The 24,997-nt window shown below is 43.0% G+C and overlaps 1 protein-coding gene across 3 annotated transcripts in view; it reads right to left on the bottom strand.

Annotated features, from left to right (window-relative positions):
* Positions 1-24,997, bottom strand: part of LOC308664800 (uncharacterized protein C1orf21) — a 284,374-nt gene that overhangs the window by 30,663 nt on the left and 228,714 nt on the right. For 2 of the 3 annotated variants that reach the window (XM_081322314.1, XM_081322313.1), the window contains one exon: positions 19,288-20,303. The exons of the other annotated variant lie outside the window; for it this stretch is intronic. In XM_081322314.1, coding sequence (XP_081178440.1) covers positions 20,225-20,303 — 79 coding nt within the window. In that variant the 3' untranslated portion in view covers positions 19,288-20,224. Of the gene's footprint in view, positions 1-19,287; positions 20,304-24,997 lie in introns of those variants that run through there. 3 annotated transcript variants of the gene reach the window in all.

Here is a 24,997-nt window from a genome sequence, read left to right on the forward strand (position 1 = left end):
ACCAACCGAACCCCCAATCGGACATTCCAATCAGGAGAGGTACCAGGGCCCTGGGACAATTTAGCGTAGGGTTTTGCTCCAGCTGCCAGAGCATCTGCCACATGGGAGCCTGCCATCCCATAAAGCCAAAATTTCGACTTCAGGTCGAGCTGCAAGGGGTCCCTTGCAAGATGGAACTGGACAGTGGGTCAGCCATATCCATCATTTCAGTCAATACATTCCGGTTCATTTGCAAATGTAGCAAAGGGTGGGCCAAGCTTAGGCCATCTGACATTCTTACTAATTTTAAAAATGCTAGAGTCACCGTCAAGGGCGAGGCCACATTGGCCGTAAAATTCAAGGGGTTTTCTGGGCCTCTGGACGTTATTGTAGTAGAAGCTCAGCGAACGAGCCTAATAGGACTTGATTGGTTTGATTCACTAGGCATCCAAGTCACCGGAATCAACCGGACACAAGGCGTGAACTTAGTGTCAGTATGTAAGGAGTTCACAGATGTTTTTGACACAAGCCTGGGATCATACAAGGGCCCTCCGATAGCGTTTAAACTTGATCCTGCCGTAATGCCTATCAGGATTGCCAAACACAAAATAGATGCTGAATTGGACAAGTTAGTTGAACAGGGGGTACTACAGCTCGTAGATGGGGGTGAATGGGAAACCCCAATTGTCACGCTACTAAAAGCCAACAGAGAGGTCAGGATCTGCGCTGATTACAAGTGCAGCATGCATACCCGGTGCCAGTCGTGAGCCACATCCTGGCATCGCTGCAAGGGGGTACAGTTTTCACGAACTTAGATTTGGCACAGGCCTACCAACAGCTACCTGTGGACAAGGCCACAGCCGTGGCACAGAATATTGTAATACATAGAGGGGCTTTTAAAGTAAAACACCTCCAATTCGGGGTTAGTGTAGCCCCTGGCATTTTTCAAAGCATTATGGAGCACTCGCTCAAGGGCATCCCTACTTCGACGATGTGCTCATCGCCGGTGAGTCCACTGAGGTGCTTGCAAGGAGGCTCAAAGCCATCCTTCAATGGCTCTGCGAAGCAGGCCTTAAACTTAAGAAAAACAAGTGTAGTATAGGGGTCCCCTCAACTGAGTTCTTGGGTTTCCGTATCGATGCCGATGGCATCCACCCTGCAGAGTCCAAGCTGAAGGCCATTCAGCTAGCACCTAGCCCCAAGACAAAAGGAGAGCTTCAGGCATTCCTGGGCCTCCTAAATTTTTACTATGAGTTTCTTCCTAACAAGGCCACAGTGGCAGAGCTGTTACACTGGCTCTTGGATAAAAACAGTCCTTGGAAATGGACCAAGGTCCATGAGAACAGTTTTAAAGCAGTGAAGGCCCTACTGTCCTCCAGTTCAGTGCTCACCCCGTTTAAAGAGTCTTTGCTGGTGTGTCTTGCATGTGATACATCCCCTTATGGGGTGGGGGCTGTTCTGTACCAGCCTGCTACCGGCCCTGCAGAAAAGGCAGGGACAACCCCTTTACAAATGGCAAGAGGCTGGAATTACGCCTGCCAAATTTATAGCTACAAAAACAAACAAGACACGAACCAAGAAACAGGAGCTTTAAGAAACACGAACTATCCAAGCGGTTGCCTTCAGCAAACCAGCCCTCCCCACACATTCCCCTTATATAGAGTTCAGGGCGTGGCTTCTCTCTGCCTCCTTCCGAGAAGCCCCATTGCCTTCCTCTGTTTACTCCTAATTGACTGCCTCCTGCGTCGGGCGTCCTTGAACAGGGCCAGCTGTGGGTCATCTTCATCCACGTTGTCAGGCTCACACAGCTGGGCCTCCATGGTGACCAAGTGGGAGGGGCCTGGCTGAGGGCTCTCATCAGCAAGATCTTCAACCCCCTCAGCAAGGTCTTCAACACCCCCCTCTCCTCCTCTGAGTCGTCCGACCCAACTGCTGAACCCACAGGCTGACCCTGAATCACAACAGGGGCTGTTTTAAGCCATTTGGAGAGTGATGGGACTCAAGTCCCAATTGCTTATTACTGTAGGACATTGTCCTCTGCTGAGCGTAATTATGCACAAATTGACAAAGAGGCCTTGGCCATTGTAGCCAGGGTAAAAAAATTCCATGATTACTTGTATGGCAGGGAATTCATGGTCTTCACAGACCATAAGCCACTATTGGGGTTATTCACTACTGACAGACAGACACCCCACTTCTTGTCCCCTAGAATGTTAAGATGGTCCATCTTCTTGTCAGCCTACAGCTTCAGGCTGGTTCACAAACCCGGCAAAGACATGCGCCATGCAGATGGCCTCAGCCAGTTGCCATTGCCACAGATTGAGCCAGATCCGGCTCCAGCGGCTCGCATTTTGTCCATTCAGGATTTGCCTGAGTTTCCCCTCAACGCAGGGTATGTGGCTGCAGAAACTGCTGCAGACAACATTTTAACCAGGGTGCTATCCTGGATTCACACAGGGTGGCTGGAAAACAGTCCTGGACCCAGGTTCCAGAGCTACTTCACACGTAGATATGAGCTTTCAGTTAACAAGGGTTGTATTCTATGGGGGAGCAGGGTCATTGTCCCCACTTCATTGAGAGACTGGGTACTGCAATCACTACATGAGGGACATCCAGGCATTGTCCGTGTAATGTAGTGGGTCAGACGCGAGGAAGAGACGCCAGCCGGAGTACGTGTTCAGCTCTTTATTGGGGGGGTAGCGTACTGAGGAACAAGGGTTACCTGGCCTCCTTAAATACCTAGCCAGGTAGGTGTCCAGCCAATGGGATTGGCCCTAGGTTTCCCACCGAAACTGGGGTTCCCGCCAAAACCGTCCAGGCCAACGCCCCCTAGTGGCTGTTGCCATACAGATACCTGCACTGCATACATAACACTCCGGATGAAGGCATTGGCACGTAGCTACCTATGGTGGCCAGGGTTAGATAAGGCTATCGAGGCTCAAGTACACGGGTGTTACACGTGTCAAAAGTCCAGGCCTGAAATGCCACATGCTCCTGTCCACAGATGGGAGGAGACACACACTCCTTGGTCAAGGATTCACATCGACTTCGCTGGGCCCTTTCGGGACAGCTATTTTTTATAGTGGTCGACAGCCACTCTAAATGGCTGTAAGTTATTCCAATCACAAATATGACTACTGCTAGGACCATCCAGGTGCTTAGGAAATGTTTTGCAACTCATGGGCTGCTGGACGTTGTAGTATTCGATAACGGGGCCCAGTTCACAGCGGCAAAATTTCAAGCCTTCTTGAGACTAACCTCATTTGGCATGCTACATCAGCTCCATTTCACCCTTCAAGTAATGGGCAGGCCGAACAGATGGTGTGCACTACAAAGGAGTCACTGAAGCGCATAGTGATTGGGGATTGGCACCACAGGCTGGCTAATTTTTTGCTTTGCCAGCATACAACGCCTTGCATAGCAACAGGCAAGAGCCTGGCAGAACTTCGCTGGGGAAGACGACTAATCACAAAACTGGACAGGCTGCACCCAGACCGGGTGGCCGCAGATGCCTCTCGCTCGAGGCCTCTGAGGGGGTTGCAAGTCGGTGATGGGATGTGGGCCCAGAACTATGGGCATGGGAACTTGTGGGTGCCAGGAAAAATCACTAAAATCTCGGGCCCTCTCTCATACGAAGTGACTCTAGATTGTGGGCGAGTCATTTGCCGCCATATTGATTAGCTGTGGAAGCGGTTCCCAGAAAGGCCACAAAGCGAGGACCTCGTCACAAGTCCACTTCTAGAGCCAGAAACTGGCAGCCAAGCGGAACAATTCACATGCTCTGAGGACCCTAGCAGTCAGAGCAACGGGAAGGTGGTTGTAGATGGGCAAAGCCTGGGAGTGCAACATGGGTCCCCTGACAGGGAAAGTCAACCTGAACATTACAGCCGCTGTGATAACTCTGCTCAAATGATGGACCTGGAATGGCCAGCCAGAGGGACTCAAGTCAGCCAGACTCTCATGGACTCAAAAGCCCTGGTCTACCCAGCCCAGTGGGCAAGCTGGTAGACCGGGAGTTGCCTGGATCCCCCAGGCGATCTACGAGGGTTCATAAGCCTCCAGCTTATTTGCAGGATTTTGTCCTAAAATAATTGTGCTGTAATGTTGTGTGATTACTGTAATTGCTGCCTGCTCAGGAAGGTCTCTGTATTAGTGAATACAATTGAACAATACTGTACTTCTGCATACTGCTATCTTGTACTTTTATAAACTCTGTAATAGCTGTATTTTATTTTCTACTTTTGTTATAATGTGTGTACATTCTAGGGGGAGGGGTGTAATGTATTGGGCCTTGTTTTGCTGAGTGTACCACATGGGTTTTGAATGCGGGAAGGTTGCTTAAGCAAGGAGTTGGCTAACGGCTCCCAGCTCCTCAGACAACCCGTCTCCAGCACTGCCATTGGCTGCCTCTAGGGCGACACTAGATTGCTTTAAACCTATTGGCTGCCACCTAGAGGCCAGGGTATAAATAGCTGCATTCACAGCCCTGTTTCCCCTGTTATAGTTAACAGCTAAAGTCAGTCTTACAAAATTGAGAACAACATAAGAGCATTAAACAAACATTTGCGCATCTCTGGGCAAAGCCTGTTGGGATTGTTTGTTCCTTTTTTTCCCTATCAGATCAAGGAGGAAAGCAAGTCGTTCAATTCCTGAAGCAACAGTAGCATTATACTATTCAAACTATAAAGGCTGAGCTTTTACACAGCACTAATGTGAAAGATTGATCCCAGGTACATCTGGCCTAGGATTTTGCTCCCCCAGTAACCCAATAGATGCCAAGACTCACATGCTTGACACGGGTGCAGAAACACTCATATTTGTGTTTCATCAAAGCAGAGTTAGACACTAAGTGTATCAAAGGTTCATAAGTGCTGAGGAACGAAACACTGTAGGGGCTTTAAATATTATCTTCAAATATAGAAGAAGGATTTAGATAAGAAGATAGAGTGGACTTGTAGAAATATAAAAGCTTTTTGGATTAAAATTTGGTGGAACATCTAAAAGATTTTTAAGAGAAAGATAAAGTTTACCCCACAATTATTTTTATTGGGTGTTATTACAGATTGTGATACTAAAGAAATTAACTTGATGTTGAATTTGATAACAGCTGCAAGGTTATTGGTAGGGCAATTGTTATGTATGCAGGCACCTGCATAGCAACAGCCACCAGGGGGCATTGGCCTGAACAGTTTTTGGCGGGAAACCCAGTTTCGGCGGGAAACCTAGGGCCAACCCCATTGGCTGTCCGCTTACCTGGCTAGGTATTTAAGGAGGCCAGGTAACCCTCATTCCCCAGTTCGCCATCCCCTCCAATAAAGAGCTGAACTCACACTCCGGCTGGCGTCTCTTCCTTGCGTTGGACCCACTACACAATAGTGGCAACAAAGGTGGGATTGCTGCCGACCAAGAGCTGAAGTCACTGGGGAAACGCTCCGCGAGCGAAGGGAAAGGCATTTTCCTTCCTTCTCCTCCCACGACTGCCAGCCAACTAGCCGACCGGACCACGCCGGTCACCGCATCCAGAACCAAGACTGCACACCGCGCCGTGACTGAGACCGCAAATGCACCGCCATGGCAAGAGCCGGACAACCCCGCGAATTTGACACCCGCCACCCCAAGACCTGGGCCCGTTACCTGGCTCACGTTGAACTGTACATGCGGTTCAACCAGATATCAGAGGACGGTGTGAAGGCAGCAGCACTGCTTTGCCTCGGGGGGCCAGCGTTGTTGGAGATTGCCGCAAACCTGTTCCCCCAGGAGGCCATCAACACCGTCGCATACCGGGACCTCGTGGCCAGACTCAACACCCATTTCAAGCCCCGGCGCTCCAAGGTGGCCGCGTGGTCACAATTCGAAAAAAGGGACCAGCGCCCCGACGAGACTGGTGCCGATTTCCTCGCCGCTCTACGAGAAGCCGCTGTAGCCTGCAGGTTCTCGAACTTGGAGGAGCGGCTACAGGACCGGCTGATCTGCGGCCTACGGGACAGGCGGCTGCAAGAGCGCCTGTTCGAGAAAGAGGTTTCGCTCCAGGAAGCCGAGGACGCCATCCTCGCCCACGAAGCGGCCTGCGGGGCCGTCCAAGCCTGCCAGGAAACCCGGTCCGGCAACCAGGCAACCAGCATTCACTGGCAATTTGCCATGGAGGAGGACGACCAGAGCATCGACCTCCTCCAGCGGAAATTGACCCCAGACCAGCGAGCCAGACGGCCAGACAAGCCCAGGCCTCCCAGCAATGCCGCCAACCCTCTGAAGTGCGCAGGGTGTGGTGGGAGCCACGTGTGCAGCCTCTGCAAGTTCCGGTCAGCCACGTGCCGGGCCTGCAAGAAAACAGGCCACATAGCCGCAGTCTGCTGTAGCCGCCGCCCCCGAGAGGAGATCCACGAGCTGCAGCCAGAGGAATCGCCATTCGAAGGTACTGGGGCCCCGACCAAAACGCGAATTGGCTATGTTGAGAGCCGGCTGGCCATTAATCACACGGGTAGCCGCCGCCTACTCAAGCCTAAAATTAGATTAACAATCCGCTTGCAAGGCATCCCTTGCAGCATGGAGCTTGACTCCGGATCAGCGGTCTCAATCATTTCGGACGAGACCCTTAACTACATAAATAGCCGGAGCAAGCAGCGGATTAAATTACAGCCTACAAATTTAACCCTGACTGATTTCCAGAACTCACCAGTCAAGGTAAGAGGGGAGGCCACCGTCTCGGTGGGGTTTAAGGTTCATGAAGAGCACCTGGGGGTTGTAGTAGTAGAGGGCCGGAGAGCCAGCCTAGTCGGCCTAGACTGGTTCGAGGCCCTGGGAATCGCGGTCACCGGGATCCACCGGATCCAGGGGGACCCCGTCAAGACCGTCTGCAAGGAGTTCGCAGACGTCTTCGACGGGACACTGGGCAGGTACACTGGGCCCCCCATATCATTCAAGCTTAACTCGAACGTTCCCCCAATTAGGGTCCGGCTGCGGCGAGTCCCCTTCGCGCTCAAACAAAAAATAGAGCGCAAATTAGACAAGCTAGTGGCCCAGGGAATCTTAGAGCCCGTCGATGGGGGGGAGTGGGAAACCCCAATCGTCACCCCCCTCAAATCCAACAGGGAAATTAGGATCTGCGCCGACTACAAGTGTTCGGTGAACCGTGCCCTAAACCCTCACGCTTACCCGGTCCCCACGGTCAGCCACGTTCTCGCTTCCCTCCAAGGCGGCGCCATCTTTGCAAGGCTCGATCTTTCACAGGTGTACCAGCATCTCACGGTCACGCGGGCTACAGCTGACATTCAAACCATAGTAACACACAGGGGGGCGTTCCGGGTGAACAGGCTGCAGTTTGGAGTTAGCGTAGCTCCTGGCATTTTTCAGGAAGTCATGGAGAAGACACTCAAGGGCATCCCAGGAGTCTGCCCCTATTTTGATGACATCCTGATTGCAGGAGCGTCAGCAGAAGAACTAGCAGGGAGGCTCAGGGAGGTACTGTCCAGGCTACGCACAGCTAGACTTAAACTCAAAAGGGAGAAATGCAGCATAGGTGTTCCCTCCACAGAATTCCTGGGGTTCAGAGTAGATGCCAGGGGAATTCACCCCACAGAATCCAAGGTGAGGGCCATCAAGCTAGCACCCACACCCAAGAACAAGACAGAGCTACAGGCATTCCTGGGCCTGTTGAATTTCTACCATGCATTCCTCCCACACAAGGCAGCCATTGCAGAGCCACTCCACAGGCTGCTAGACAAGCAGGCAGCATGGGTCTGGACTGCTGCACACGACCATAGCTTCAAGGCCTTGAAAGCACTACTGTCGGATAATTCCACAGTAACCCATTTCATCGAGTCCAAGCCCATTTGCATCACATGCGATGCATCCCCTTACGGTGTGGGCGCAGTACTCAGCCACCTTGAGCCCAATGGGGTGCAAATCCCCATAGCCTATTATTCCAGGACGCTGTCTGGAGCAGAAAGAAACTATGCCCAAATCGACAGAGAAGCCCTGGCCATCGTGGCAGGTATCAAAAAATTCCACGATTATCTGTATGGCAGGGAATTCACTGTCTACACGGACCACAAACCACTCCTGGGCCTGTTCACAACGGACAGGCAGACCCCACAAATCCTGTCCCCCAGAATGCTCCGGTGGTCCATCTTCCTTGCAGCCTACAATTGCAAGCTGGTGCATAAGCCAGGGAAGGAGATGGGCCACGCAGACGGTCTAAGTAGGCTACCCATAGACACCTCTGATCCAGACCCAGCCCCAGCCACACAGATCCTAGCACTGCAGGAGCTGCCAGAGTACCCAGTTCATGCCAAGGACATTGCCAGCCACACAGCCACAGACAACACCATGAGCAGGGTACATTCCTGGGTTTGCACAGGGTGGCAGGACAAGTCCCCGGGACCTGAGTTCCAGGCCTATTTCACCAGGCGCAACGAGATCTCCATGCACAGGGGCTGTCTCCTCTGGGGAAGCAGAGTCATCGTTCCCACCGCAGTAAGGGGCAGGGTATTGGACTCCTTACACAAGGGACACCCGGGGTGGTTAGGATGAAGGCCCTGGCCAGAAGCTACCTCTGGTGGCCAGGGCTGGACAAGGACATTGAGGAATGGGTCAAGGCCTGTTACACGTGCCAGAGATCCAGACCGGAAATGCCACACGCACCCGTGCACCGGTGGGAGGCCACATACACACCCTGGTTCCGCATCCACATTGACTATGCAGGGACATTCCAGGGCCAGCTATTCTTAGTAGTGCTGGACAGCCACTCCAAGTGGTTGGAGGTAGTCCCAGTGCCCAACATGACCTCAGGGAGGACAATCCAGGTGCTCAGAGCTCTCTTTGCCACACACGGCTTCCCCGACGTAATTGTGTCTGACAATGGGCCTCAGTTTACTGCTACTGATTTCCAAGCGTTCTTGAAGGCGAACTGGATTAGGCACGCCACCTCCGCGCCTTTCCATCCATCGACCAATGGGCAAGCCGAACGGATGGTAAGGACGACCAAAGATGCACTCTGGTGCATCATTAGCGGGAACTGGCACCACAGACTGGCCAAATTCCTACTCGCCCAGCACACTACACTATGCGTTGCTACCGGTAAGAGCCCAGCAGAACTGCGATGGGGATGGCGCCTCATCACCAAGCTGGACTGTTTACACCCAGACCGGGTAGCAGCCGAGACGGTTAGGTCACCACCACTATCATCATCATCTTCATCATCATCACCAGCACACAGAGTCCTCAATGTGGGGGACCTGGTCTGGGCAAGGAACTATGGGGCAGGGCACCCATGGGTCCCAGGAACAGTGGTTTAAATAACTGGACCCCTCTCCTACATCGTGGGGGTGGAGGGGGACAGACACATAAGGCGACACATCGACCAGCTCAGAGGAAGGGTCCCTGAGCACACCACACACGCCCAACAGGAGAGCCACACCCCAGGAGAGGCCAGCCCAACCGGAAACAACACGGGGCAGGAGCCAGAGGAGGAGGGCCTCCTGAACCCAGTTCTGTTCAACCCAGCACAGAGGCCTCAGGAACCAGCCATCCAAGCCCAGGGCCAGGCCACACCCAGACAGTCCACCCGGCCCCACAGGACACCTGCCTACCTGGCGGACTATGTGTGCAAATGACCCTTTCACAGTTGCATTGTTTTTTTCTTATCATTGACACGCTGTGTATACAGTTATAGTTAGTTGGAAGTTGTTCATTGCTATGTGGTTCTTCTCTAAGGGGGGAGGGGTGTTATGTATGCAGGCACCTGCATAGCAACAGCCACCAGGGGGCGTTGGCCTGAACGGTTTTTGGCAGGAAACCCAGTTTCGGCGGGAAACCTAGGGCCAACCCCATTGGCTGTCCGCTTACCTGGCTAGGTATGTAAGGAGGCCAGGTAACCCTCATTCCCCAGTTCGCCATCCCCTCCAATAAAGAGCTGAACTCACACTCCGGCTGGCGTCTCTTCCTTGCGTCGGACCCACTACACAATAGCAATATTGGAAGAAGGACTGCCTGCCTACTATAGAGGAATGGACGCTTAAAGTGTCAAATTTAGCAGAAATGGCTAAGATTTCTGCTTATTTGAAGGATCATTCACAAGAAAGATACATTTCGGTTTGGAGAAGATGGATAGATTATATTCAGAAAAAATATGGGACTAAAAATTTCCATTTAGCTTATGAGTAAATTTTAGATTGTTATAATTTAAATTTTTCTTTTTTCTTTTTTCTTATTAGTTATAATAATATATATATTATATGGTATTATTATTGTATTAGTATAAGTTGGATACTTTTAGATTGTTTGTAATTATGTTATAGGCGGGTTAAAGTGCATTATGTATTTGGTTATTTATATAGTTGGTTAATGTTAGTTAGATTATGATTATTATATATTTGTAACCCTGTAATCAGCTTTGGGAAGTGGGGGAGGGGGAGGGGGGTTTAGGGGTGGGGTGGGGATGGGATAATATTGTAACTTTTATAAAACTTTTCAATAATAAAAAAATAGATAAGAAGATAGAAAAAAAAACAAATTGCCACCCACCTCTCTAAAAAGGTCATGTTAGTAATTAGGTTAAGGTTTGACCATCAGTCCCAAGGCCATGTCTAGTATTTTTTAATATAGAAAGGGATAAATTTCAGAATAATATAAGGGGAAAGTTCTTTTTGCCTCTCTGTTTTCTGAAAATCTTCTCCTTCCTCAAGCCTTCAAAAACTGCAGGATTTCTACTCCCTGCTGCTAATGGATTGTGATAGATTTTGATAGACAGGTTTTGATAGATTAAGGAGAAATTTTCTTCACACTGAGAGCAATTAATCAACGGAGTAGCTGGCCTTCTGGAGCTGTGGGTGCTCCATCGCTTCAGGCTTTCAAAAATCAGAATGGACAATCATCAGACTAGGATGGTACAAGGTATCCTGCCTTGAGCAGAGGGTTGGATTATAATTCTATGTTCTACATTCCTCTGTGGGAGTAAACAAGCTGCCCTTATCTATGACAAATCCTTGGGGTTTTGGTTTTTTTTGGTGTAGGTTACTGAGAATGTAAGCTCATGCAAAAAAATAATAATAATTCTGGCATCGTGCCTGCAGCCCTCTGGGGTTCAGAGAATTTACTCATCTGACATGATGTTCCCCAGGTTGCTAAATCTGTCCACATTTTTTAAAACTAAGTTTATAATTTCTAACAGGGGCTATTTTATTTTTTTTTAAAAAATGGCATCACTTTGAAATAAAATCAACATAAGAGAGAATATAAACCTATGTTTTAATCCTAGAAAAACTACGATAAACTGAATGAACAAACAAGTTACGAATCCAGAAAAGCATTCCAGATACATTATCTTTTTTTTCTTTTTATGACCCTGTGTAATCCCTTGCTTCGGGATGGAGTTGGGGCAACTGAGTGGAGCGTTTACTGGCCAAATGATGCCCTTCCTGATGCCACACGGAATTCACAGCAGATATTTTCTCTTTGTGCTGATACTGTCACTGCCTGAGATTGAACTCTCAACCTTCCAAGTGGGAGGTGAGCGTCTTCATCACTAGGCTACCACACTGCTCAGTCTGGATATATTTTGGATATATTGATTTCATTTCATAACTAATTATTATTAAAGGTGGACCACAGAGATATCTAGCTCACCAGATGTTGCTGAAGTGCTACTCCCAGAATTCCTCCATTCAGAGTTTGGGATAACATCTATACAGCCCAGACTTCTGCACCTTGCTTTACTCTCTTTAAAAACTCCCAAATGAGAGATAGGAAAGAATGAGAACTGGAAAAACCTTGAACTGAATATCAAATTATGCAGCACAAGTATCATTTCCAGATCTTTACTGCTAATTTATAAATCCCACAGAGTATATACATCACTAGTACACCAATTTATTATTTGTGTTATTATTTCATACTATAAATTAAAGTCTCCAAAGTTTAAAAGACTTATAGAAGAACTGTTACAGAAGGTGGAGGCTATCCTTCAGAGGATAGTTGACTTCCTTTTCACAGAAAGAAAGCTGGAGCCATGTACTTTGTCTATCATTAACTACTACTTCTTATTCATCATCATCATCATCATCATCATCATCATCATCATCATCGCACAGTCAGCCAGATGTTCAGACTGGATTTGGCATTTTTGTCTACCTATCAAGTCCTTACCAAGGACCTGGGATAGGCAAATGTCAATGTTTGATGGTATTATAGATATCGTCGCAGGATGGAAGCAGTTCCTCCTAGTAAGTCCGCCTTTTGCAATTGACTAATGGCGAATTTGTCAATGCCAATGGTGTTCAAGTGGTGCTCCGGTTGTTTGGGGATTGCACCCAAGGCGCCTATTACTATTGGTACTACCCTTGCTTGCCTTTGCCACAGTCTTTCTATTTGTATTTGTAGGTCTTTGTATTTTGTTATCTTCTCCAGTTCTTTCTCATCTATTCTGCTGTCTCCAGGCACTGCCACGTCCACTATCCAGACTTTTTTGTCTTTCTTATTGACAATTGTTAAGTCCAGGGTGTTATGTTGCAGGTGCTTGTCTGTTTGAATTCTGAAGTCCCAAAGCAGTTTAACTTTATCATTTTCTATGACTTTCTCTATTTTATGATCCCACCAGTTCTTGCTTACAGGCAAATGATATTTCTTGCAGATCTTCCAATGCACCATTGTTGCTACTTTGTCATGTCGCTGCTTGTAGTCAGTCTGTGCAATCTTCTTGCAGCAGCTTACCAGGTGGTCCACTGTTTCTTCAGCTTCTTTGCATAGGTGGCACTTACTGTCTGTTGCTGTCTTCTCAATTTTGACTTTGTATGCATTTGTCCTAAAGGCTTGGTCTTGTGCAGCCAGAATTAGTCCCTTGGTCTTTTTCTTCAACTTTCCTGCTCTTAGCCATTGCCAGGTCTTGTTATTATCTCCTTTCCCAGCTATTTTTTTAATGTACTGGCCATGTAGTGCTTTGTCTTCCCATGCCTCTATTCTGTTCTTTATTTGGTCTTTCTTGTAGGACAGTTTGGTCTCTCCAGTAGTCAGTAAGCCTTCCTGATAAACTAATTTCAGTGCATCTTCATCATTGTCCTTCAGATATTCTTCCATTGTCCTTCAGATATTCTTCCAAAGCCATTTGTTCTTCTTCAACCATCTGATGTACTTGCAGCATTCCACGTCCACTTATTTGCCTTGGTAGATAGAGTCTGTCAATGTCACTGTGTGGATGAAGGGCATGATTCACTGTCATTATTTTTCTGATCTTCCTATCCATTGCTTTTAGTTCTGCTTGAGTCCAGTCCACTATTCCAGCTGTGTATCTAATGACTGGAATTGCCCAGGTGTTGATTGCTTTCACGGTATTTCCTCCATTGAGTTTGGACTTTAAGATCTTCTTCACTCTCTTGATGTATTCACCTCTAATCTTTTTCTTGACTTCAGTGTGCTTGATGTTGTCAGCTTGAAGGATACCGAAGTATTTGTAGTAATCTTCGTCATCCAGACTCTTAATGTTATTTTCGTGGGGCATCTTTATTCCTTCAGTTTTCACTATTTTTCCTTGTTTGAGAGTAAATGTGGCATCATTATTATTATTATTATTATTATTATTATTATTATTATTATTATTATTATTATTATTATTATTATTATTATTATTATTATTATTGTTATTATTATTATTGTTATTATTATTGTTATTATTATTATTTGAAATAATCCTCTGAGAAAGAGGAATCTGCAACCTGCAATCCAAGATAGACAGGACAAGCAGGGAATTATGGAACAATAACAACAAAAAATAAATTGTGAATGGGAGCCAAGATGCCCAAACTAAGAATGAAGGAAAATTAAAATAATTTTAACATTTATAAGGTTAAAATACTATGGCCTATCAGGTGAACAAAACTCTTGTAAAAATATAGCACAATAACAACTACAAAGGCGTCTTAAAAAACTGGAAGATTGGGAGCCCTGCTAGATCAGGCCAAGGACCTATTTATTCCACCACCTTATATCCCATGATGGCTAAACCATTTGCACTTAGGAAACTCATGGACCAAATTGTCCTTATTTAAAGTAGAAACCACCTGTGATTTAGGAAACAATATGTTACCAACTGGTATTTGTTCATTCCTCCATTGATTTGTCTACTCTTCTTTGAAAACTTTCTAATCTGATGATAATTACAGCAATTGCAGCAAACTGCAGTTTAGCTAAACATTTTGTTTTTAAAAAATTCTTCATTGGCCCTTATTTTCCTGTATTAATAGAATAGAATAGAATAGAATAGAATAGAATAGAATAGAATAGAATAGAATAGAATAGAATAGAATAGAATAGAATAGAATAGAATAGAATAGAATAGAATAGAATAGAATAGAATAGAATAGAAGCTGCAAGGGACCTTGGAGGTCTTCTATTCCAGCCCTCCCCCGGCCTCAAGCAGGAGAACTTATAGTTTCATCTCAGACAAGTGACTGTCTAGCCCAGGGATCAGCAACCTGAAACAGTGAAAGAGCCACTCGGAACCGGTTCCCTCACAAAAGGAAAAACTGGGAGCCGCAAAAAAATGTGTGTGCATGCGCGTACATGGGCGTATGCGCAGAACAGGGTTTGACTGAAGAGTGGAGCCAAGGTGAGATATGCACCTACCCTGCATATTTGAACTGATTGGTCGAAATTTTTTAGTCCCACTTTTGTTTTTTTTGGACTGCACATGGCAGAGGACTGGGAGCCGCAGGAGATGGCTGAAAGAGCCGCATGCGGCTCCGGAGCCGTGGGTTGCAGACCTGTGGTCTAGAATCTTCTTAAAAATCTCCAGTGATGGAGCACTCACAATTTTTGGAGGCAAGCTGTTCCATTGGTTAATTATCCTCATGTTAGGAACTTTCTCCTTAATTCCACATTGCTACTTTCTTTGATCAGTTTCCAACCATTGTTTCTTGTCCTGCCCTCCGGTGCTTTGGAGAATAATTTGACCCGCTCTTCTTGGTGGCAGCCCCTCAAGTACTGGAATACTGCTATCATGTCTCCCCTATTTCTTCTTTTCTTTAGACTAGCCAGACCCAAGTCCTGCAGTTCTTTGTATGTTTTAGTCTCTAGGACTTTGATCATCTTAGTTGCTCTTCTCTGATTTTTTTCCACTCAACATCTTTTTTGTGATATGGTGACCAAAATTGGCTGTACTTCCATTAGGTGGTCTACATTTCTAATGTGAGAAAAATTGTTCTATCGTTATTCTGTTTATCATACCTGATTTTATATAAATCTATCATGTGTGAGTTTATATATACTGATCTTCCCACTACTGCAGTTGTTCCCTGTAGGGAAGCTGCAGTGGTTTTCACTGCCCTCTTTCTATACCTTTTTTAGACCTGCAATATACTTTTTGAAACAGCCTAGCATTCTAAGTGCAGTTTTGTCATAGATTTACTGTATAGGATGGCATTTCTATATTGACATTTTTGCCATTTTTTAAAAAAAGTAAACAAATGCATGCTGCTTCATTAAGTTTTTTTTTATGTCTCCCCTTTCCTGATCAATTACTAAAACTCAGATGACATTCATATTTATGTAAGCTGTGGGTTTTTAGAGCCAACATACAAAGATGTGACAGCTTGATGCTTATTTGCAACTGATAATTTCAGTGGTCATCTGTGCTTTTTATTTGATTATTGCAAGCAGCCCAGCATCATTGAGAGTTGAGCAGCATATAAATTTAATATATTATGATTGGTCACACTGTCAGTCAGATATTTAGAATGGGATTGGCACTTTTGTCCACCTATCTTTCCTTGAACTTGAAATAGGCAGATGTTTAATAACAATAAAAGTATTATTATTATGGCTGGTCACACAGTCTGTGAGATTAATGGTCATTATGTACTCAACAATGTGAAATCACAACTGCCAATTCTTTAGTTGTTGTTGGCCTTCATATGAATCAAGTTCTTCCCAAGTATCTTGGATGTCATAATGCATTGGCATAGTAAATGTGCAGATCAAAGCATTGCGCCTTTTGTAACTGAAAGAAGGCTATATACAAATTTTCTAAGTGGCATCCAAGATTTTTTGGTATGGCACTCAGTTGCTGATAACCACTGTAGGACCATCACAACTGGTTTATGCCATACCCTTTTAACTTGTTTTCAGATCTTTGTGATCTCCATTTTTTTCTCATCTTCTATTCTGCAATCAGTTTGTGTGATTTTCTTGCACAAGCTGAGTATATGATCCATTATTTCTTCTGCCTCTTCATACAATCACCACTTTTAATCATTTGAAGATTTTTCAGTCCTGGGCTGGACTGCATTAGTTCGAACAGCCTGTCTTTGAGCAATCCAAACTATGCCTTCTGTTTCTTTTGAAACAGAAGTGCATAGAAGTTCATCCAGATTTCAGAGACAGTGCAAGGTTGTCAGCAGGTCCAAAACTCAGATGTTCAAGAGTAGAATCTACACACAAAAATGGCACATTTGAGCTGAAGTCAGATATTGTTTCCAGCAAAGAGCCAACTCAGAAATATTTCTTAAATAAGGCTTGCAGCCAGCTGTCAATAATCAGGTTTACTTTTTGGCTCGGTGAGGAGCTTATTAGACTTTTACTGTTCTGCTCTCTTCTCTACTTGTCTGGTGTAGGGACTGGAAGGCCTTATATCACTTTCACCTGACTTTCCCAGCTGTTCAGCCTCCTATGATTCCTGGCTTTGTCCTTCTGGAGGCTGACATTCCAAACTCAACTGCAGCAGCTTCTTTAGGATCAGATTAGGATTTAGAATCTGAGTCCTGAGCCATTATATGTTACTTCATTGTGAAACCCGGAGTCTTAGTCACATGGGTTACTTGTTGTGGATGAAGCCATTAATTCTCAGAAACAAAGGAGAATATCTGATGGTTAGATCTAATGAAATAGAAAATGTATGTACTTCATAATCAGAAACAGTCCTTTAAATCCAGGACCTTTACCAGAAGTTAAAGTGACAGTCCCCGAGGTAGTTGACAACTGAATTTTTATGTAGCTGCAGCTTGCAGGTATGGCAGGTATGAATCAGAGTTGCTTAACCAAGAGTAGGAACCATGTGGTGAAGATATTATAAAAATCATAGGACATGAACCATTGCCAAAATTTGCCACAGAAATTAGGTCTTTGCAGTTTGAAAATGATTCAGAAGTGTTTTGCAAAAACTTGCACAAACACAGCCCTTCTTAGCTATTCATTAAAGCAGTAATTCCTCACCAACGTGAAGCTATAGCTGCTTTGGAATTGCTTTAACAATCTAGTTTTACTGAATCAATTTATTAAACAGCTGTGTCTATTTCTGGAAACCTGGCTGTTTTAATAAATAGCATGAATACTATGCTAACATAAGTTACAGAATAATTTCTCCAAGTACTTTATTTTTTAAGTACATAATTAAAATATGTGTAGCCTGGATTGGACTCATAATGATATTGAGTTTATAGTAGCCAATTATACCTGTATCATCTTCAATTTGGCAGGGAGCAAGAATGAAAGTATTGAGGAGAGATCCATTCCTCTATGCACTACTAATCAGTGATTGGAAGGCTAGAATCATGTGAAGTTAAGACCATTGCATAACATTGCATTGAGAGAAATGCAAATAAAAAATTACAATAAATTGCAATGAGTTACGAGCTAGACATGGAACCACCTGTCTAGTTCTGTCAACCTTGGTCATACATACCATCTGGTCAGCCTCTATGGAGCCATTGATTATGAAACTGAATGTTTATATAGCTTCTCCCCATAATTATTTATTACGTTTTTATGCTGCCTATCTCCACTGTAAGGTGACAATGTTCCAAACTGTCTTGTTTTGGGAACACTTCTGATTTGTGTTCTTTAGACACTGGTGCTGGAGTAAAAATGCCTAACAGATGTCAATGGCTTTGTAGATAAGGTGTAACTCAGGGGTGTCAAACTGATGGCCCACGTGCCAGATGCGTCACATGCAGGCCACACCCATTCCGGCTCCGTAAAGGCAAAATTGTCATAATACGTCATGATACATCATACGCCACGATCGAGTTTGACACCCATGGTGTAACTGATACTGCACCTACCTCAATCTGTGAAGTCTGGGCATCAAGTGTTTGTGAAGCGCAATGAGGTCTACATTGATATCAGATGGAATGAAGGTCTTTTCAAGCCAAGCACAATTAATTTCAATGAAACTACCACACAAAGTTTTGACAACTGGCTCCTGAGCCCAATGCCCTTTGCATAAGCAAAATACACGTTTGGGATGTCTTGTGGGAGGGATTTTTGATCCCACCACTGGATCAATTTAAGAAAAAATTCTATAATTCAGTAACTATGGGCTCTGAAATTGATCAGGACTTGTAACAAAATCCTTAAGAGAAGCCCATCAAGTGGAGAAAAGGTTATGAAAAAACATTCTATACATGTTGTACATTAGTTAGAAGAGTAACTGAGAAACTGATTGAATCGAAACTATGTAAGTGGGTATGGGAAAGGCTTCTAAAAGTACAATCAGATAAGGAAAGTTCCACAGGGGTGGACTATGAAAATCCAAACTATCCTTTCCAGTGTATTCATACACATTACAAAGAAAAGCCAATTAAACCAAGAGAACTGAAAATTATAAAGGGAAATGGGGAAGCAAGACACTTAGAAAAAGAATTCTTTGCAGAAATTAAGAGTAAATATGGAAGAGATTTTTAAAAATGCTAGTGATAATGGACAAAGAGAAGGAATGAATCAATTCCACCATAAGTATCTTTTTTCAGCAGAGATAAATGATTTGAAACAGTGTTGTTGCCTTCTCTCACCAAATACTTGAGGAATCATTCAATAGTTTAATACCTGAGAAGTTATTATACTTCAAAATCTTTGGGAGGCAATGTTTGATTGTTGTGGTTACTTGGAAGTTGGATGATTCAAAATCTACATACCTTTGAATAATCAGCTGTTACGTCAAAGAATAAGATCTTGACATCCTTCACTTGCTTGAGTTAATGGCAGATAGAGGACCACTAATATTTTAAGACAAAATATGATGAAAGCCCCTTTAGTAAGCTCCCTTCAATTAGTTGGACATATGATCCTACAGGCATTCCCATGGGATAAAATCCCATTGACAATTCTGCCATGTGCTTTCTTTATTGATGGATTGCCATCATGAGGTCTTAATTAGGCAAATGAGAGATTTTTTTTTTAAAAAATCAGCTTCCATTGCTGCCAGCTGCATTTTCCTTTATGATTATATTCCACAGTCACAGGACAGAATCTATTACCTAGCTCATAAAATAGTTGTTACAATGTATTTAAAAAAATAAATGCAAAAGTTCTTTTTTTAACCTTAGGATCATTTTTACTCATGACAATATTTGTTAAAAATATTACATCTGCCTTTGAGAAGAGAGAGTATCAACTTTTATATTATGGAAAAATAAACTCTACAGACATCTCAAATTGGCACATACCATTTGAAAATAATATCCTTTCAAATCATCTTTCTAAAGGTCTCCTTTACCAACTCCCTTTTCCCAATTATTCTTAGCACACTGGTGTGTATGAATGGGTATAAGACAAGAATACCTAAAAACAGTAAAATGTTTATTTCTTTTAAAAAAGAGTGAGGAGAGAGAGAGGTAAGGATTCAAACTGTTTGTGATCATAATTTCCATCTGCGGTCAGCAAAACCAATATTGCAAGTATATTCCTTGATTAAAATAGTTAATAAAAGAAACTGGTGGCTTTTTTAAAAAAAAATACAGATTTCTGTTCCTGCATCACCACATTCAGTATCTGTATGACAACATGCTTTTTAATTGTTAACTTCTTCCTAGCAGAAAACAAAGTCCATCATGGCAAAGCGTCCCATTTTACAAAGCTCTAAACTGTCAGTATAACAAGAACTCCATGCCCCACATGAGTATGGGCTGATGAGTAGGGTGAACTGGAAGATTCAGCTGCTTGGTTATAGAAGATTTTGTACAACGCCACCTCAGCCAATAGAAAACAGGGCAACAGCCCAAGTGAAAGCTACAATGTCTTTTAGATGTTTAAGTCAAACGTCTGTGGTGTTCCTGGGCATGACGAAATGAAAACTTGCAATTAGCGGCAGCAAAGGCAGTTCCATAGAAGCTGTTCTTCTTTCTTTGAACCATGCTCACTGTATGGTCATTAAGAAAACACTGTAACTGAATGGAGCATACAATGTGGAAATAATTGTTTGTTTATGTAGTGCTGTTCACTTGAGAAGACTCCCCCAAAAGATCTGGATTGAACCGTAATCTATTTACACAGGAGTATTCCTGTTTCGATTGGCAGAAATGGCATTATGTGATATCCTCTTCTTCTGAACAGTAATCACGACCCTTTAGAAGAAAATAAAGAGATTTTATTTTTAAAAAAATTACACTAAAACCATACAAGAAGACACCATATCAAAGACATAGAATAATATAAAATTACATTAGCCAGTTTGCATTCTGTTCGTTCTACAAAAACTTTGTGAACTGGGTATGTAAACCCCTCTACAGCCTTTCAGTAACTGGCAATCATCTTCTGTTGTTCAAGAAAACTGAATGGTCAGTTTTCACTTACCTTGTTGATACTGACTCCCTAATGAGGCAAGAATTAAAAAATGCTATGTGTAACTTCTAGCTGCAGCAATTAAGAAATGCAACAGTATGCTTCACTATACTTCATTTCTTTGTATTTCCAGTAACCATCAAGGGGCTTAAAGGCTGTATCAGTGTATTTCAATAATATATAGTGCATCATATTGCTGATGTGCACCAATTCCCAAATAAATGAAAAGCCTAATATCACAGAACAGTTTAGAAGTTGCTGGGAGGCCATTATTTTATATATCCCTAACCTAGATCTCAGCTCTTATGCAAATTAAAAATGAAGCTTCTGAAAAATACAGCGTCCTCAAATAAATGTTTTCTATTCTGTGTGTGCAGTGGGTGTGAGCAGTGTGTACATGCAGACATAATATTCTAATATCTTATTATATGTATGCACATAACTGTACAGTTGTATATGTTAACAACATACAGTGTTGTAAACAAATAAGACTGATAAATAAAACCAATCCATAAACTGGTTTGATTTTTGGATTTTTGCTCCTTATGTTTGTGTTTTTAGCTGTCACATTTAGGTCTCATAATGCCAATCTATAAAAGTGGATATTTGCTATATGCTGAACTCAGACACCATATATTACATACATATATGCCTTTTGATAAGTAAGATTGCTGCACATCAGAATGAAATCTGTAGGGACCCACTTCAATCTACATCTTAAGAAAACAGAACTCTTAGAAACGGTCTCTCCCAACAGGAATTTTTATTAAGAGAAATTGATAGCAGGCATGCTAGACAGGATCTGAGGGATCCCCCCACCATTCAATGTTTTAAAGTGTTCCCAAGCAGCCCCCACACCACAGTTCTTCCAGGTGATTCAAACCGACAGATTTCTAGGTGTTAACTCCAGGAAAAATAACATCAGTCCGGCTCCGTCGGCACGATCATTCAATCCTCTCTTTACCCAGATCCCAGGTGTTGCATCTCCCCCCCTTTCCCCCCCTCGCTGCTGGTAAAGAGGAGAGTTTCAGAGGGGCAAAGGATGAAAGGCAGATGGCCACACTGTTATGGTTAGCAGACCCGAAGTGAATCAACAAAAGGTTATTTTGTAGTGAATAGAGGAAGTGAAAGTAGTAAAAACCCCATGCATACTCCCCTCCCCCTTAGTAATATGACAGAATCTAGGAGATAGAAAGAATTGGTTTTAAATCAGAGAATATAGATAGAAATTAAATATAACTGGATTCCGACATCCTGCCCCCCTTAAAAATAAGAGAGATCCAGTTAGAGATGGTAAAGCCATTAAGGGAATTGTTTCAGACAATTCAAATGGGAGGAGGGGTGCCTCCGTCTTGGAAAACTGCTTTTATTTCTTTGATTCCGAAGGAAGATCAGGATGTCACTCAAGCAAAGAATTATAGACCAATATCACTTTTGAATACGGACTACAAGATATTTGCTAAGGTTTTAGCTAACAGATTAATGAGGGTACTGCAACAGGTAATTCATGGTGACCAAACTGGGTTTATAAGTGGTAGACAAATGAAAAATAACGTGAGGCATATAGTTGATTTGTTGGAATTTCTGGAAAGAAACAATCAGATCCCCGCAGCGCTGATTTTTTTGGATGCTGAAAAAGCCTTTGATCAATTGGATTGGCAATTTTTGTTGAAAGTACTAGATAAAATGAATTTTGGGGATAAATTTTTACAACCAATTAGGGCATTATATCAAAAGCAAACAGCCCGTATAATAGTAAATAATAGTCTGACCAAAGTATGTAATATTGAAAAGGGCACAAGGCAGGGGTGTCCGTTGTCACCTCTATTATTTGTTTTAACATTGGAGATATTATTGATTAAAATACGGGACTCGGAAAAAATTAAGGGAATTCAAATAAGAGATCAGGATTATAGACTGAGGGCGTTTGCAGACGATCTGGTTGTTACGGTGATCCAGCCAGAAAACTCTGTTGTAGAATTGATGGAGATAATAATGCAATATGGGAAAGTTTCTGGATTCAAGGTTAACATACAAAAAACTAAAATGTTGTCTAAGAATATGACAGTATCACAAAAGGCTGTTTTAGAAGGGTTAACTGGATTTGAAATTGTCAAAAGGGTTAAATATTTGGGGGTATATTTGTCACCCTCAAATGCAAAGCTATATAAAAATAATTATGAAAAGCTATGGGGAAAAGTTCAAAAAGAATTGGAGAGCTGGAAAAAACTACAATTGTCTTTATTGGGAAGAATTGCAGCAGTGAAAATGAATGTCTTGCCGAAATTTCTATTTTTATTTCAAATGATACCTATTCTTAAAAAGGATTCAAACTTGGAGGAATGGCAAAAGGGTATTAATAAATTTGTCTGGGCAGGGAAAAGGCCACGAGTTAAATTTAAGATTATGCAGGATACGCGTGAGAGAGGTGGTCTCAAAATGCCTAATTTTAAACTATACTATGAAGCTGCTGCTTTGTCAGCGATAAGTGATTGGATTAATTTAACACAAGTGAGATTATTAAATCTTGAAGGTCATGATTTGCTATTCGGTTGGCATGCATACTTATTGTATGATAAGAAGGTGGATAATGTGTTCAAGGTGCATATTTTAAGACATGCTCTGTTGCGAGTTTGGAAAAAGTATAGACACAAGCTAAATTATAAGATACCCTTATGGGCAATACTGAAACACGCAATAGAAAATATAAATGTTGGGTTTAAACATGATGTGATTACATATAAGAAAATTTTAAGTTTGGAAAGGAATGTATGGCATTTGAAGCCGTATAATTTTTTACGAGAAGAAAAGATTGTTCAAACTTGGTTTCAGTATGGGCAATTACAGGCCAGGTGGAAAGAAGATCAGAAAATTGGTTTTTCAATGACTGATGGAAATTTGGTAAAGCAAATTAGAAATCAAGGTCAAGCACATATCAAACGGATATATCTTGCACTGATAGAAATTGATTCAGAGACAGAACTTGTTAAAGATTGTATGATAAAGTGGGCTCAGAATTTTCAAGAAGTCATTACAATGGATACTTGGGAAAAGATTTGGGTGAGAAATGTAAAATTTACGCAAGCTCAAAATTTAAGAGAGAACTTTTATAAAATGTTTTATAGGTGGCATTTAGATCCTAAAAAATTAGCAAGTATGTATCCGAACTGCCAGCCTAAATGTTGGAGGTGTGGTGGTGAAGATGCAACGTACTTTCATATATGGTGGACCTGTAAAAAGGTTAAAGCATTTTGGATTAAAATTTGGTGGAATATGCAGAAGATATTTAAGAAAAGGATAAAGTTTTGTCCGCAATTGTTTTTACTGGGCATTACTACTGACACTACTGTTGTGGACACTAAGTTGATGTTGAACTTAATTACGGCAGCAAGACTTTTAGTAGGGCAATACTGGAAGAAGGAAGAACTGCCGACTATAGAAGAATGGACTTTAAAAGTTTCCAACCTGGCGGAAATGGCAAAGATCTCAGCGTATTTGAAAGACCATTCGCAACAGAGATATATTGTGGAGTGGAAAAATGGATTGACTACATCCAGAATAAATATGAGACTAAAAAGTTTCATTTAGCATTTGAATAAGTATTGATGTGGTATTTATATTGCTTGTAGTCATTTTATAAGAGTTAAAGTGCGATATATTTAATAGCTTATTGTTGTTTGCATATGGTAGATTATGATTGTTTCTACTTTTATACCTTGTATTTAGCTCTGGGAAGTCGGGGAGGGGGGGAGGGAGGTGTTGGGGAGGGTTGGGAAGAGGGGAGGGGGTTGGGAGGGGTTTTGTTTTGTTTTGTTAAAGATAAAATGTACTGTAAAACTTTTCAATAAAAAAAAGAGAGATCCACCTGTAAAGAAAACAAAACAGGTGTAAAAGTCTGGCTTGTTAGAATACTCTGAATGAAACTTCTTTAATAGCTTCAGGGCTTTTACATGACGTTTATGGACCCACTCATTTTGTGAGGAGGGGAGGTGTTTCCATGCTACTAGGTATTGAGTTGTCCCATGATATCTTCTAGAGTCTAGGAATTCCTTTATTTTGAAGTGTTGTTCTCCTTCCACCATGATTGGAGGAGGAGGGGGGGGGAATTTTGGCCATAATGGTGACTGTTGTTCTCTTTTCAGCAAACTGCAATGAAAAATGTATTTGTCTAAGATTTTTGGGTAATTCTAATTCTACTATTACTGGGTTTATGATTCTTTTAATTGGAAAAGGTCCTATATATTTTGGTCCAAGTTTTTTACAGGGTTGTAAGGATTTGTAGACAAATATACCATTTCACCTATAGTGAATGGTGTGGGTTCAATTCTTTTTTTATCTGCTTGTGCTTTATATGCTTGCCTAGCTTCGTCTAGGGCTTTTCTAACTATTGGCCAGGTGTTTTATAATTGTTCTATCCATTCTTTCAGTGATGGAATTACCGGTTCATTTGGGATTAGTTCTGGCATGGGGTTGAAAC

This window comes from Vipera berus (genome assembly GCF_964194415.1).
Source record: "Vipera berus genome assembly, chromosome: 3".
Taxonomy (NCBI): domain Eukaryota; kingdom Metazoa; phylum Chordata; class Lepidosauria; order Squamata; family Viperidae; genus Vipera; species Vipera berus.